This window comes from Manis javanica, chromosome 8 (assembly GCF_040802235.1).
Source record: "Manis javanica isolate MJ-LG chromosome 8, MJ_LKY, whole genome shotgun sequence".
Classification (NCBI taxonomy): domain Eukaryota; kingdom Metazoa; phylum Chordata; class Mammalia; order Pholidota; family Manidae; genus Manis; species Manis javanica.
Genome location: NC_133163.1, coordinates 91,099,709 through 91,112,667, shown reverse-complemented (window position 1 = coordinate 91,112,667; position 12,959 = coordinate 91,099,709). Strand labels below are relative to the sequence as shown.

Below are 12,959 nucleotides of genomic sequence, written 5' to 3'. Positions count from 1 at the left end.
AAAGGCCAAGAAACCCTAAAAAATAAAAGCAAAAATTCCGCCAGAAAATCAAAGGGAATTATTTGATTGTGAAACTGCATGCTGTGAGGTGCAGCATGGTTTGACGTGGAACCCCATCAAGGGTTCCTTTGACTCCGACTGCTCAGAGGATGGTGGAAGAGAAAGAAGTTCTGTGTGCTCTTCCTGACTTCACCCGCTGGGCTCTGGCACAGGAATGGAGTTGAGCAGGGAACCTGGGAGTTGAGAAGCACTTTTTGGGGGCTCTCCTGTATGGCCTTGGACCCTTTAGATAGCCAGGACTCCATGGGTCCTGCTGGCCTGTGGCTGAGGCTCCCTGCTGGCTCAGGGGAGTTGCTGCCCCAGGGGAGGCTCCAGCTGGTCTGTACCCAAGAGCTTGTGAAAAGATGAGCTATACGGTGGGGGGTTGGGGTGTCTCTGACTTCCAGCCTTAAAGGGAAATGGTCAGGAACAGAAGGTAAAAGAGAGGACAGCTGCCTGGAATTCTGGCCTACAGCAGGCCTGAAGGGTCAAAGGTCAAGGGGGGGCAAGGGGAACTTCCTGAGGCTCCCAGGGGAGTGCCAGCCAGCCAGGCTGTTGTGCAAGCTCTGGGCTGGACCATGAGGGCAGGCTGGCAGTGGAGCCACGTCCAGACCCCTCAGCCTATCCTATCCATTCCCTGCCCTCTTACCTCTAGGAAACCAGGACCCAGTCCCCCAAGGCAGCATTTCTATCCCCTCAGTGGCTATATTCTATATGCATGCCAGAGGGCTTTGTATCTAGTATTCATCCTGAACCTCTCTTCCCCAGAATCAGAAACCAGAAAAGCCTTAAGTAAGCCTCTTTCTTCCTATTCCACTCTGATTCCCAGAGATCAGAGGGATTTGTGAGGGAAGAGCCAGAATAGGCTCACAGGGTCCCAATCCTAGAGGAGTAAGGGGAGTGGAGGAGTAAAGTGGAAGAGAAACAAGCCAACAGGAACTGCTCAGGGGTCAGGCCCTGGGCTAACCTTGCAGAGTGCTGCCCTGCTCTTGTCTATGCTATACCCTCTGCTATAATTATTCATATTTTATAGATGAGGAAATTGAGGTTCTGAGAGCGTGATTAAACTGACAGCTAGTAAACGGCAGAGCAGAGACTTGCACTTGCTCTTTCCAGATCAACCCGTCCCTCAGCTCGTTTTGGCTGGAGATGGACAGCGAGCATAATGAAGGGTTGGGCCCACTGGGCACGGGATCACTGTTGACTGATGCTGAATCTCATGGAAAGGGGAGAGGATCCTGGATGGAGCCTTGTGTCAGCCACCGATTTCTCCTTAGATTCACCATTTGCAAATTCAGGAGTGGGATTACCAGCTCAATGGTTTTCAAACTGGGTTCCTGCGCATCCTAGCATCCCATAAAGATTGGAATGGTAGAGGAAACAACAGTAAATAAAGGTGTGGACCCTCCAGCCCAGATTCCACCAGGGAAGCTCAGCATATCAATTTCAGGTATTGGATATCCATGAAGGTTTTTATTTGAACAAAGGTCCCACAGCATTCTATGGCCTTTATCTGAGATCTCTGCTGCTCTATCTTCTGGCAGTGGTAATCTAGGCTTTTGGAATCTGTGCGTTAAGAATCGTGTCCCTCTCCATGCTCCAGGTGGAGAAAACTGAGGGCTCCAGCGGCCCAAGAACTAGAACTATCTAGCATCCTCCTTCTATCTCACTGCCCACCCCAGGCCTGCCTCTGACCACCCGTCACCCTCAACCTGCTGCAGGGCCCAGCCTTGCTCCATATAAGCAAAGCTGCCAGCAGGGTCCTTTGTGGTGCTGTTCCCGTGTGGCACTGCCGAGGGGCCTCACCATGGGGCAGCAGATGGACGTATGGTCTCTGCAGAACAATGGTGGGGGTGGGACCCTGGCATGGCCTGCCCCAAACAGGAAGTGCTGCATGAGCTTCAAAGAACTGGCAGGGTCAGCTAGCCAGTGCCAGGATTGGCGGCTGCCTGAAGAGATGCCCGCCAGCCTGGGATGCCCAGACTGCAGTGGGGGTGGGGCTTCAGAGGCAAAGACAGCTGGGTCTTTGGACAGAGGCTGTTCTGCATCCTCAGGGCAGTAGCCTCACTTGGGAGTAAGCTAAGGGAAGGGGACTTGGACACTAGGCTGTTTCCTGGCTCTGCTGCCACTCACCAGTGGGGCTGCAGGTTCTTTCCCAGGCCACAGTGGGTCTGGCCCTCCGTGAGGGGCAGGGCTGGCACCAAGCCTGCCTCCCACTCCCTGCCTCCTGCTCCCAGCTGCTCTGCTCAGAGCTTTTTCCTCTCCACTTCCTGTTCACACAGGGGGGGGCGGGAAGTGGAGGGAGGAAGTTGGGGGGAGGAGTGTAGGGGGACCCATTGAATAAAAGGAATTAACCATTTCCCTCCTCTGACCTCTGGGAATTTCCGCCTGTGAAAGTGTCTCGAAGAATCTGCACAACTTGGGGAGTGGAAGGAGGTGTGCCCCTCTTGGACCCTCCCCCTTTCCCCGGTGGTGGTGGGGCCAGATAACTCCCTCTGGGCCCCCTAACCTTTTATTTTCCCTGGAGCCAGGGGGGCAGCGCCAAGGGCAGCCTGGGGCCTAGTGGCTTCGGGGCCCCCTCCCAACCAGTGGAGGTGGTGAGGGCCCGGTCGGGTGGGAACTTCGAGAATTGCTGGCCCCAGGGGAATGAGCTCACACCCAGGGTGGCCAGGCTCTGAGCCCCGCACCATCCCTGCAAGGCCTGTTGCTGTTGGCCAGTCTGTCTTGGCGACAGAAGGGAGAGTGGCCAGGCCAGCTAGCAGGCCTGGACGCTGGTTTGGCACACCCTCCGATAGCCACACCCCATGTGGCTGTGGACGGAGCCGGGGGCTCAGGAAACCAGTAGTCAGCGCCCCCTAGTGCCCTCTGCCGGCTTGGCCGTCCAGCCCCCTAGGGCCCTCTCAAGGGCGGGCCTCAGGAAGCACCTGCTCCCCAGGACTAGTGGCCGCCCTGTGTCTCCCCCAGGTGGCTTCCTTGTTTACAGGCCTCCTGCCCTGATCCCAGCGTCACTGTCTGTGGCCACTCCTCCTATTTCCAGTGACCTCTCCAGGAGCAGCTCATTCATCTTGGCCTCTACCCACACAGCTGCTCCTCCCCCATCCAGGCTTAGGGCCAAGGCCCTGAGGGCCTTCAATCCCCCCTCTATTCTAGGCCTTGCTTGGTTTCCAGGGATCTAAGAGCTGTGGTTTCCCATTGCCCTGACTCAACGGAACCCCATTCTGTCAGTGCCAGAGAAGCCCAGGGCCTTTTTCCAGAAAGGAGGAAGCAGCCTGTGACCAGATGGGCAGGCTTAAGAGAGGACAGAAGGGGCAGAGGCGTCCCAGGCCCTGTTAGCCAAGTCCTCTGGGAAGAGGGAGCAATAGGGCAGTGTTTGTTTAAATAACATGTATTAGGAACCCATTATGTGCAAAGACAGCAGCTCCAAGCTGTTCTAAGTAGGCAAGTGACCATGCCAGGAGTAGGCCGAGGTTTGTACCTAATACGGGGGAATAGTACTCCTGAGCCCTCTACTGGGGAAGTCTAGGTATGAAGGGAGTCTTGGGTCACTAGGGGAGAGAAAGGGAACAGGAGTCCTCCAAATCTTCCTGCAACAGGGAAAGGGGACAGGATTAGGATGCTCTCCACCCACGTGGAACCCCACTTCATTTGCTCCCACTCTTTCTTTCAGGGGAAGATGGAGAAGTCTGAGGCTCATCAAAGACAGACAACTTCCAGCCTTCTCAATTGGCCCTATTCTAGTATTTGGGGAACTAAGCAGGGTAAGATTCCACCAGGACTAAAGGAGATAAATACCTTTGAAGAGGATAAGGCTGTAGGGGATAGAGAGAAGCCTGCAGTCACGGGCCAGGTAGCCTGACCCCAGCCTGATTCCAGGAACACTCATTTATTTTATTTCAGTCAGCAGCTGATAGACCACACCCACAGAGCTAGGCAGTGGACTGTGAACACCAGTCCATGGGGCAAAGGGTGCTCAGGTGTTGTCACAGTAAGGTCCTGTTCCAGGACTCCCTAGGGCTTACCCTCCAACCAAAGAAGTGTAATCTAGCGGGAGGAGCAGGTCCCAGGAGCTAGACAGGCAGAAAACACATCTGCCAAATGCCAGGGATGGTGGCGGTGAAGGTGGCAGTCTCACCTCCAGGCAGGACCTCAACATGATGGTTAAATACTGTGGAAGGCCGGTACCAAAGCTGGAATGCAGAGATCCAGGCTGGCAAAGACAGGAGCAAGAAAATCTAGCATGCATAAGGGCTGGTAGAGGGAGAAAGAATGAGGGGCTTAAATTCATGGTTAGGCAGTGCAGACTCCCAGAAAATTCTTGGGTCAACTAGGGAGAAAACAGACTGCGAAAGCACAATGGACAAAGTGAGAAATCAGAGCACTCAGCTGCCTGAGTGTAAAGGATTCTGTGGGAAGCATTACCACCTGCTGGCCAAAGAGAAGAACAGTCTCTGCTCCAAGAGAGTGCTGTGGGCTGGAGTTCCCAACTGAGGCTTGGAGTCAGAGAGGTTAGAGGGGAGGGAGAAGGGAGAGAGCAGAAAATGGCGAAATGGTCCCATCACATCTCTAGGTGAAGGAGTAAGCGCCAAAACTTGAAAGCATGCAGGCCCTGGCAGCCCAGCCCCTCCTGGATCACTCACAGGCCCCTCAGCCCAGCATCAACACAAAGCCATCAACTCCAGCACAGCCAGAGCACTGCAGGCAGTTTAATGCTCTCCACCCTCAGCACCATCTCCTGCTGTCCTCCATGAGGCCCTCTGTCCCTCACACTAGAGCCCCAGGCAGTGTGCACGAGTATGCTCACCACCAGTACCTTTCCCACCACCAGTGCCTGGATGCACAGAGGCAGACATAAGAGAAGGCTGCCTCTGAGGAAAATGAGGCAGAGTAAAAACGAAGAATGTGTGCTCACTCTAGATGAACAGGATGTGTGTGGGGAATGAAAAGGAAAAAAGAGCTGTCAGATGTAGCGGGGACGGTGTGGGGTCAGAATTGACTTCTCTAGGCTAACACCCTCTAATGGGAGGCAGCTGATGGTCTGGCAAACAGCAGCTCTAAAGCATCTCTAAAGAACAGCACAGGCAGCCAGCAGGATGCACTCACAGCTAAACACCTTGCAGGCCACAGCTAAAACTCCACCACTGCCCCCCATGCCCCAGTCACAGCCCAGCGGTCTATGGTGTAGCCTTCCCAAGAGGGGGCAAGTAGCTGCCTCCAACTGCCTGCCCACCCGTCAGGCACGATACCCTCCTACAGCCAGCTGAGATGCTCCTCCTTGTAGCGCTGGGGGTCAATGAAGGGTCTGTCGATAGAGCGGATCATCAGTTCCCCACAGTACACACACTCAGCTGCCACCAGTTCATCTAGGTCAGCCTTGAGCTGCTCCCGGCTGGGACCCCCAGCAGCAGCCCCACCCTCGGCCTCCTTTGCCCGGGAAGAGCCCTTAGCAGGGGGTGGAGCAGCCCCCAGCTTCCGCTGCAGCTCCTCCAGCCGGGCCTGCTTATAGGCTGGCAGGCCAGGCCTCACAGCCTGCAGCAAACAGTCAGCATGGAACATGTGGCCACAGAGGAAAAGGTAAAAAGGGCGATTGAGCAGGGGAAAGTCACAGGTAGCACATTTGTCTTGGGGCTCCACGGTGCCATAGCGGCCCCGCAGCTCCTGCAGGTCCCGTCGGATGCGCTGGGCACTGGCTGTGGCCTCTTCCATCTCCCGCTGTAGCTCCTGGATGTGGTGGTTGTAGGCCTTAAGTGAGCTGCAGATCGCCTCCTTGAAGTGGTCTATTGTGACAAAGTCAGGAAAGAAGGGCAGGACATCCTCAATCTTGAGCAGGGGGCAGCTGGCCAGGCAGGCCATGGCTGTTTGCACATCTTCCTCCTCCTGCACCACATGCCGGGCAATCTTCAACCACAGCTTCTTGCGCAGTTCCTCATCTTCCTCAGGCAAGTCAGCACACTGCTTGGCCAGGTCCACATCCACCTGTAGAGGAACAAGGTGTTAGGGTCAGACCCCTCCCCATAAACCAGGATGGAGACTGTGGGAGAGGCAGATGCCCAGAGAGAACATGGGCCCAAGGAGAGGCCGCAAGACAGGATTCCTAGCATTCCTACCATCAAGGGAGATGGGACTCTTGGAGGTTGGAATAGGAACCTTTCTCAGCAATGGGGCTGTCCCTGTCACAGCCAAGTAAAAGCTATTTAGGATGATAGGGTTTTAATTTTAGTGAATTTAAAAATCACCTTGAAAACATATTCAAAATACAGTATTTTTGGCCCTACCCTCAGAAATTTTGATTCAGTAAGTCCTGAATTCAGACCCAGGAATTTGCATTTTAAATAGCACTTCATGTGATCCTAAGGCACAAATCATAATTCATGATTTGAAAAATGTAACTCAGCACCTTTCCCTTTTGCAATTGTGCCCATAAAATGCAAAGCTAGTATGTATGTAGAACTCACCTGCGTACCAAGCACTGTTCTGAGTCCTTTCCAGATGTGGTACTTTAATCAACCCTATGAGGTAAGTACTATGTTACCCCCATTCTGCAGCTAAAAAACCTGAGGCACAGAGAAGTGAAGAAACCAGCCCAAAGTCACACAACTTAATAAGTGGCAGAACCTGACTTCAGAGTCCATGTTCTTAACCTCTATGCAAGGGAAGTAGCATCCCCTGGCCACACCCCCACTCCTTTGGCATCTAAGCTACTGCTCTCCAAGTCCCTCTTCTGGACAGTGTTAAGGTTCATTGGCTCACCTGCAAGGCCAAGTCCACAGCCTCCTCATACAGCTCCAGGACCTTATAAACATGGACACAAGCACGGTGGTGGCCATGTTCAGCACAGAGCCGCAGCGCATACTTGAGGTCATAATGCACACGGTGTGGGCTGGCACCAGCCTGCTCAAGGTAGGCCAGCAATGAGGCTGGCTGGCCTCGAGCATACAGCGATAGCAGGTAATTGTGAATAGCCTGCTCAGTCTCGCCCAGCACATTCACACAGAATTCCATGTAGCGGATGGCCTGGCTCACCTGCTGGGCCTCACCCCCCTGACTATAGTTCACCAGGGCAGGAATGAGCTGCCGAGCATCCAGCCGGCTACCCAGCTCAATCCAAGCATCCACCAGCTCACATGGGATGTGACGGATGAGGATTGGTGAAAACTTGTAGAAGAGCTGGGGGTCACGGTGGCGGGCAAGAACAGCCAGGGCCTCCTCATAGGCTTCATGCTGGCAGTGGTACGCCACCACCCGTTCATAGTCCTGCATGATCACAGCAAAGTACACCATGTGTTCCGTGTCCCCGTGGCTGGCAAGCAGCTCATGGATGGAGGCCCGACTGGCAAAGAGCCACTCCTTGTGGCGGGGGCTGCTGAGGAAGGCACGGAAGCGCTCCCGTGTTTCCCGGTAGAGGTTCAGGGCCTCTGGGTCACCCTGCAGAGCTCCGAGCCTGCTCAGATAGAGCTCTGTCAGCCAGGTGGTAAGCAGTGTGGCCTGGGTACGCTCGGCTGGCTTCAAACTGGCCAGTTTTCGCTGCAAGAACTCAGTCAGAGCCTCCTCCTGTCGGGCCTCCAAGAACTTGAGGGCAATCTCCTCAAAGTAGCTCTGGGTAAGGGCATAGCAGCGGGCACTTTCCAGGTAACGACGCTGGCGAAAGCAAAAATCAGCCTCCCGGGCAAGGACAGTGTCCAGGCAGTCAGGCCGCTCTCGACAATACTCTTTGGCCAAGTCAAAACGGTTCATGTCCAGGTAAGTGCGCCAGACATCCCGGGCCTCTCGCTGCACATGGTAGCGGAAGACAGCCCGCTCTGTGTAGGCCCACACGTGGCCCGTGGAGGAGTCCTTCACCATGTGCTTCAGTGGTCCAAATTTCTCCAGGAAGTGATCCCGCAGCACCACCTGTCCCGTCAGTGTGCACACTGCCTCCACCCGGTCTGCCAGTAGCAGCAGGAAGTGGAACTGGGTCAAGACGATGGCCAGGGGTGGGCTGGCCCCAGGACCTACCCCTTCTGGGTACTCCCAGACTCGCTCCTCACTTAGGAGGGAGTCAGGCCGCCCGCAGTCCAACGCTCCATACAACACACCATCCCCCATCATCCAGGCAAAGGCCCGGGGTGCAGAGCGCAACTTAGGAGTATAGAAAGCCAACTCGCTATAGCCCAGACTGCTGGGGAACTCACGGAATGGGGGTGGGTGGTCAGCGTAGGCAGCGAAGAGCCCCGAGAAGCCCTGGGCCTCAGCTCCCTCTGCTGCTCGGCCTATGAACTGGAAGAGGCGTTGCCGAGTGGTGGCAATTACGAAACCACGCCCATCCAGGCCACGCTCAGCCTCAAGGGAACACACAGGAGCTGGACCCCCTTCTTCATTTAGCACATACAGTGGACGAAAGTAGAGATCCGGGGCAGGGCCGAAAAGCCCACCCTCGCTGGCTGAGAGCTCTGCTTCGAAGATCTGGCCTTGGGCAGTGCCGACCAGGATGGGGCCTGTGCTGCTCTCGGTGCCCAGGGCCTTGTTCCAGCCCACACTCTCCACCAGCTGCCCCTTCCAGCGTGCCAGTGGCCGTACCTTCTGTCCATTACGGTTCACATAGAGGACCTCAGTGCTGCTCAGAGCAATCAGCAGGTGAGAGCCTGGAGTAGGGGAGAACATGGCACCCTAGAGGATGCTGCCATTCCCACCCTCAGCCTCCACCTTGCCTCCACCACCCTCAGATCTCCCTGCCTCCCACACCGTGGACATCTCTCACCACCTACCAGTGTGGTCCAGGAACATTTTGTGAACTCTGGCATCATCCTTCCGCCCCAGCTCCACATGGTTGGGCTCATTTGCCTTGCCCAAGTCAATGCTGTTGGGACAAGAGTCACAGCATCACTCCAGAGACCTTTCTACCACCTGATGAAAGACATGGCCTTTATTCCCTGAAATCTACACATACACATAAAATTCTGAATATAATCCTAAGGGAACTCTGAAACATTCCACATTCCACATACAGGGTCCTGCTTAACCTCAGCTCTGAGAATTCCCTGACCTCCTTTTGAGAAGTCAGTGAGCAGAAATATTTTCCCTCTCCTCAACAGATCTGCAGTGCATCTGGAAAGATGGTCAGGGGTATGCCAGATTGCTGGAGTAAAAAGGGAAAAACAAATAGTGGCTAATGGTTCCTGAGTAGGTATACTAGGCACCATACCAAGAGTTCAATCTAGTATTATCTCAGTCAATCTTCACCTTGAGGTACACTCCTATTTAAATTATATCTCCTTTATTATATTATTTTCAAATTATACGCTCATTCTAAATAATCAATATAAATATGTATAAAGAAAAAGTTAATGGTTTTCTTCTCAAACCTGTCATTCCCAACAGAGAAAACTGATGTTAACATCTTTCTCGACATGTAACATAAAAAAGGATGGTTTTGTCACTGTTTTTACAAAAATGCCTTCATAGTGTGTGTATGTGTGTGTATGCATATTAAGTTATCACTTGCTTTTCTCACTTAATGGTATTTAATGAACACATCCCACTGGGTCAACAGATTCAGCTTGGGTCCAGTTTTTCCTTTCACAAGTGGTGCTGCAATCAATATCCTTGTATCTATGTCCTTGCAAACTGGTACTTTTCTTTCTATGGTTATGTATTCCTCAAACTGGGATTCCTTGGTCAAAGTTGTAGATATATTAAGTTTTAATAGACATTGCCAGATTACTTTTCAAAATGATGTGGCAATTTTACTCTCAGCAGCAATGTATGAGAGTTCATTTCTGTCTATCTTCATCGGCACCATATATTACTGTTTTTAATTTCTGCCAATCTGATAAGTTAAAAAAAAAACGTGTCTTACTGTTACTTTAATTTGCATTTCCCAGAGGTTGAAAAAAATTTTCAGATGTTTACTAGAAATTTGCGGAGTTCCTCTTATGTGAACTGCTTGTTTATATTCTTTGCCCTTCCCTTTCTACTGAATTGTCTTTTTCTTATTAATTTATATCTTAAAAAAAAAACACAAATCCTTGTGTCAAGGACTGACTTTCAATTTGTGTGACGGGTGAGGGGAATCTGTAAGAGGTTTTTGAGGCACAGCAATGTAAATCCTTAGTCATACGTGAAAAAACATTTTCCCACCATTCTTTGTCTTGGCCTGATTCATATGCTCTTTTGTTTTTATTTTGCATAACAGCAATTATTATGTAGTCAAATATATCTTTCTTTTTCCTTGTGGCATCTGGATTTTTCTAGCTTGAGTAAGAAGGTCTCCCTTCAGCCCAAGAACATAGAAATTTAGTAAATATTCTTTTAACAGTCAGATTGTTTACTTTTTATATTTAAATTATGCCACCTAGAATTCATTTTTGTGATTCAGAGGCTTAGCTATTTTATCCTAGATGGTTATTTCAAATAGATAAACAATCTTGCTGACCCCTTTGTCATATATTACTTCCATTTATTTACTTAATTATTTCCGGTTTTACTGAGGTATGTTATTTCCATCTGTAGTGGATTTATTTTAAATCCACTAAACAGTTCCACTGATCTATGTGACTAACCTGTAGGTGGTACTATTTTTAATAGGTGAAGGGACTCATTTAGAGAAACTGGGTGACTTGCTCAACATTTCATAGCTGGTAAATGGGAAAGCTAGGATGTGAATCCAGGTCTACCTGATTCTCTACTATATTTCATTGGTTCCCTTTGGGAAGGGGTATTTTCTGAAAATTCCAAATCCACTGTTTCATCTGCCTAGGGTGGAAGAAAAGCCCCAGTCAGTTAATAGTCCCCAAACACCATCAATCCACTCCCTACTCCTGAACTTTTGGGACCCCGCTTACCGGAGCAGTGTATCCTTGCCCAGGCTCATGCAGAGCTGATTGCAGGAGACAACAAGACTGGTGATACGCTCAGATGGGGTAAAGTCAATGCGCTGCTTCGTGAAGATGGGCACCTCCTTCTCTAACTGGGCATTCACATACCCTACAGGTAAGGAGCAAAGAAAAGATTAGCTATGGAAGAGATGGAGGAAGGGAAAAAAGAGGCAACAACAACAACAAAAAACAATGCTCCTCTCTACTTTCCCAACATATTCCTACTCCAGGACTTTCACTTAACAGTTAATATCAATAATATCAAGTAGTTTGCTAATCACCTCTACATTAGGAGTCCTGGGCTCTTCCCACACTTCTGACAGCAGTGAGGGATTGATTCTTTGAACCGTTGGGATTCTGTTACACCATGATGTACCTGCTCCAGTGGTAATGGGGGGAAAGGGTTGGCATTCTCCCTTATCAATCTTTGACCCAGGAATCCCAACTCAACTAGTTTAATTCCACTCTGTAGGAATCTCAACTCAACTAGTCTAGTTCCACTCTGTCCCCTGCTCACTGCCCATGTAATAATGCGCTAAGAGCCTCCAGAAGAATGAGGCAGAGAGCCCTGCGGAACTGTTCCAATCAGTTGGTTAACAAACTGCAGCTGCTTCCTCTCTAGCCTTTACTTTCTCTTTTACTACTGCTCAAAATATCCATCACTTCAGACCCCTCTGCCAACTCTATACTACTTTATACAAAAATTTCCTGTCAACTCCAGGCTGCACCCAGCTCTGGCAAAGGCCTAAAAGAACTCGTGTTTCCATGTTCAGTGACAAAGTTCCTTCCCCTACAACAATTCCCCTTTCACCAGTTTCTTTGTCCATTCTCTTTCTCCCACCTCTAAAAGAGAACTGATGAGGAAAGCGCAGAATCAGACGAAGCATGGAGCCTATTCTCAGTTCTCCCAACTGCAGCACTGTAGGTAAGTGACTTCTTTATCTGGGTCCCAGTTCCCTCTTAGAAGGACCCTATAACATTGCCTAGATCACGCGGGGTCTGCTCTTTCAAATTTCGACCATCCAACAGCTGGGGGCCAAGAGAGCCCAAGGAAAATCTGGGGCCTAGACCTGGATGCACGTCTAGGAGGAGAACCGTAGCTCTTGGAGCCACCCTCCCTGCTCCTTCTCCAAATGTGCTAGGGGAACCAAGAGGATCACCGGAGCCCTCTCCCTTACCTGAGTGGGGAATGCCCACGCTAGGGCAGCCGGGCTGCAAGACTGCCGACCGGGACAGGGAATCCTCGTATTCATCCAGGATGGACGCCATGGTGCCCGGCCTCTGGGCCCTCCGTCCCGGGCCCAGGGATTACAACAGGGCTTCCCCCCAGGGGATCCCCGTCGCCACGGATTGGAAGCTGCGACTCCCCAGCTTCCACAGAGATCTACCAGATCCTGGCAATCTGCCGTCCACTCCTCTTATTTAAAATACTGAAGATCTCGATCTCGCCTTATAGAGCGAGAAGACCGAGGAGCCCTCCCCCTTGACTCTGGCTCAGTCCTGCGCACCAATGCCGCCCTCAAGGGATCACCGGCCCTCAGGAGCCGAACCCAGGCGATCCCAACCTCACCGCGGCCGCTCAGCTGACTCCCGCCCCCGGGACGCGGGCCTTAACGTCACTTCCGGTTTCTCAGCGTCCCCTCGGCGGCTAGCTCGGTAACGGGGCCCGCCAGCCACCGGGAGGCGCGGCGAGGGCTGCGGAGACAGGGCGGGGCCGAGGCCCAGCCCGCTCTAAGGCCCGAGCTGGCTGCGGGCGGAGCCCGGGACGCGTCAGAGCTGGTGACCAGCGGAGTGGTGAGCCGGGCCCTCCCGCCAGGCCCCTGCTGCAGCTCCAGGCTTTGGCACCAGGAGGCAATCCCGGCTTTTTTAGCCCCTTGCCGACCCTCCCAGCGCCGTCCAGCCGCAGCTTCGGAGGCAAACCCGTTTCCCTCCGTCAGATGGACGACGTAGCCTGCCTGTCCAGCGGCCTCACCCGCCTCTCTAAACAGCCCGCTGCCCTAGGTCCCCAGGAGAGCCTCCCGTTCCTCAGTCTTATCTGTGTCTTGGTACTACTTTCACAGGGCACAGGCA

General features: G+C 52.3%; 1 protein-coding gene across 2 annotated transcripts; it reads right to left on the bottom strand.

Annotated features, from left to right (window-relative positions):
• Positions 1–3,906: 3,906 nt before the first annotated feature.
• VPS18 (VPS18 core subunit of CORVET and HOPS complexes) lies at positions 3,907–12,498 on the bottom strand. Of its 2 annotated transcripts, XM_017652805.3 has the most exons (5): positions 12,068–12,498; positions 10,857–10,998; positions 8,781–8,872; positions 6,787–8,657; positions 3,907–6,012 (listed from the first exon to the last, which is right to left on the bottom strand). In XM_017652805.3, exons 1-5 carry the CDS (start codon positions 12,156–12,158, stop codon positions 5,287–5,289), a joined length of 2,922 nt encoding a protein of 973 aa, XP_017508294.1. In that variant the 5' UTR covers positions 12,159–12,498; the 3' UTR covers positions 3,907–5,286. The 2 variants fall into 2 exon arrangements, with proteins under 2 accessions (XP_017508294.1, XP_017508295.1); XM_017652806.3 differs by lacking the exon at positions 12,068–12,498 and having other exon boundaries at positions 8,781–8,919; positions 10,857–10,986.
• Between the last annotated feature and the right edge of the window lie 461 nt (positions 12,499–12,959).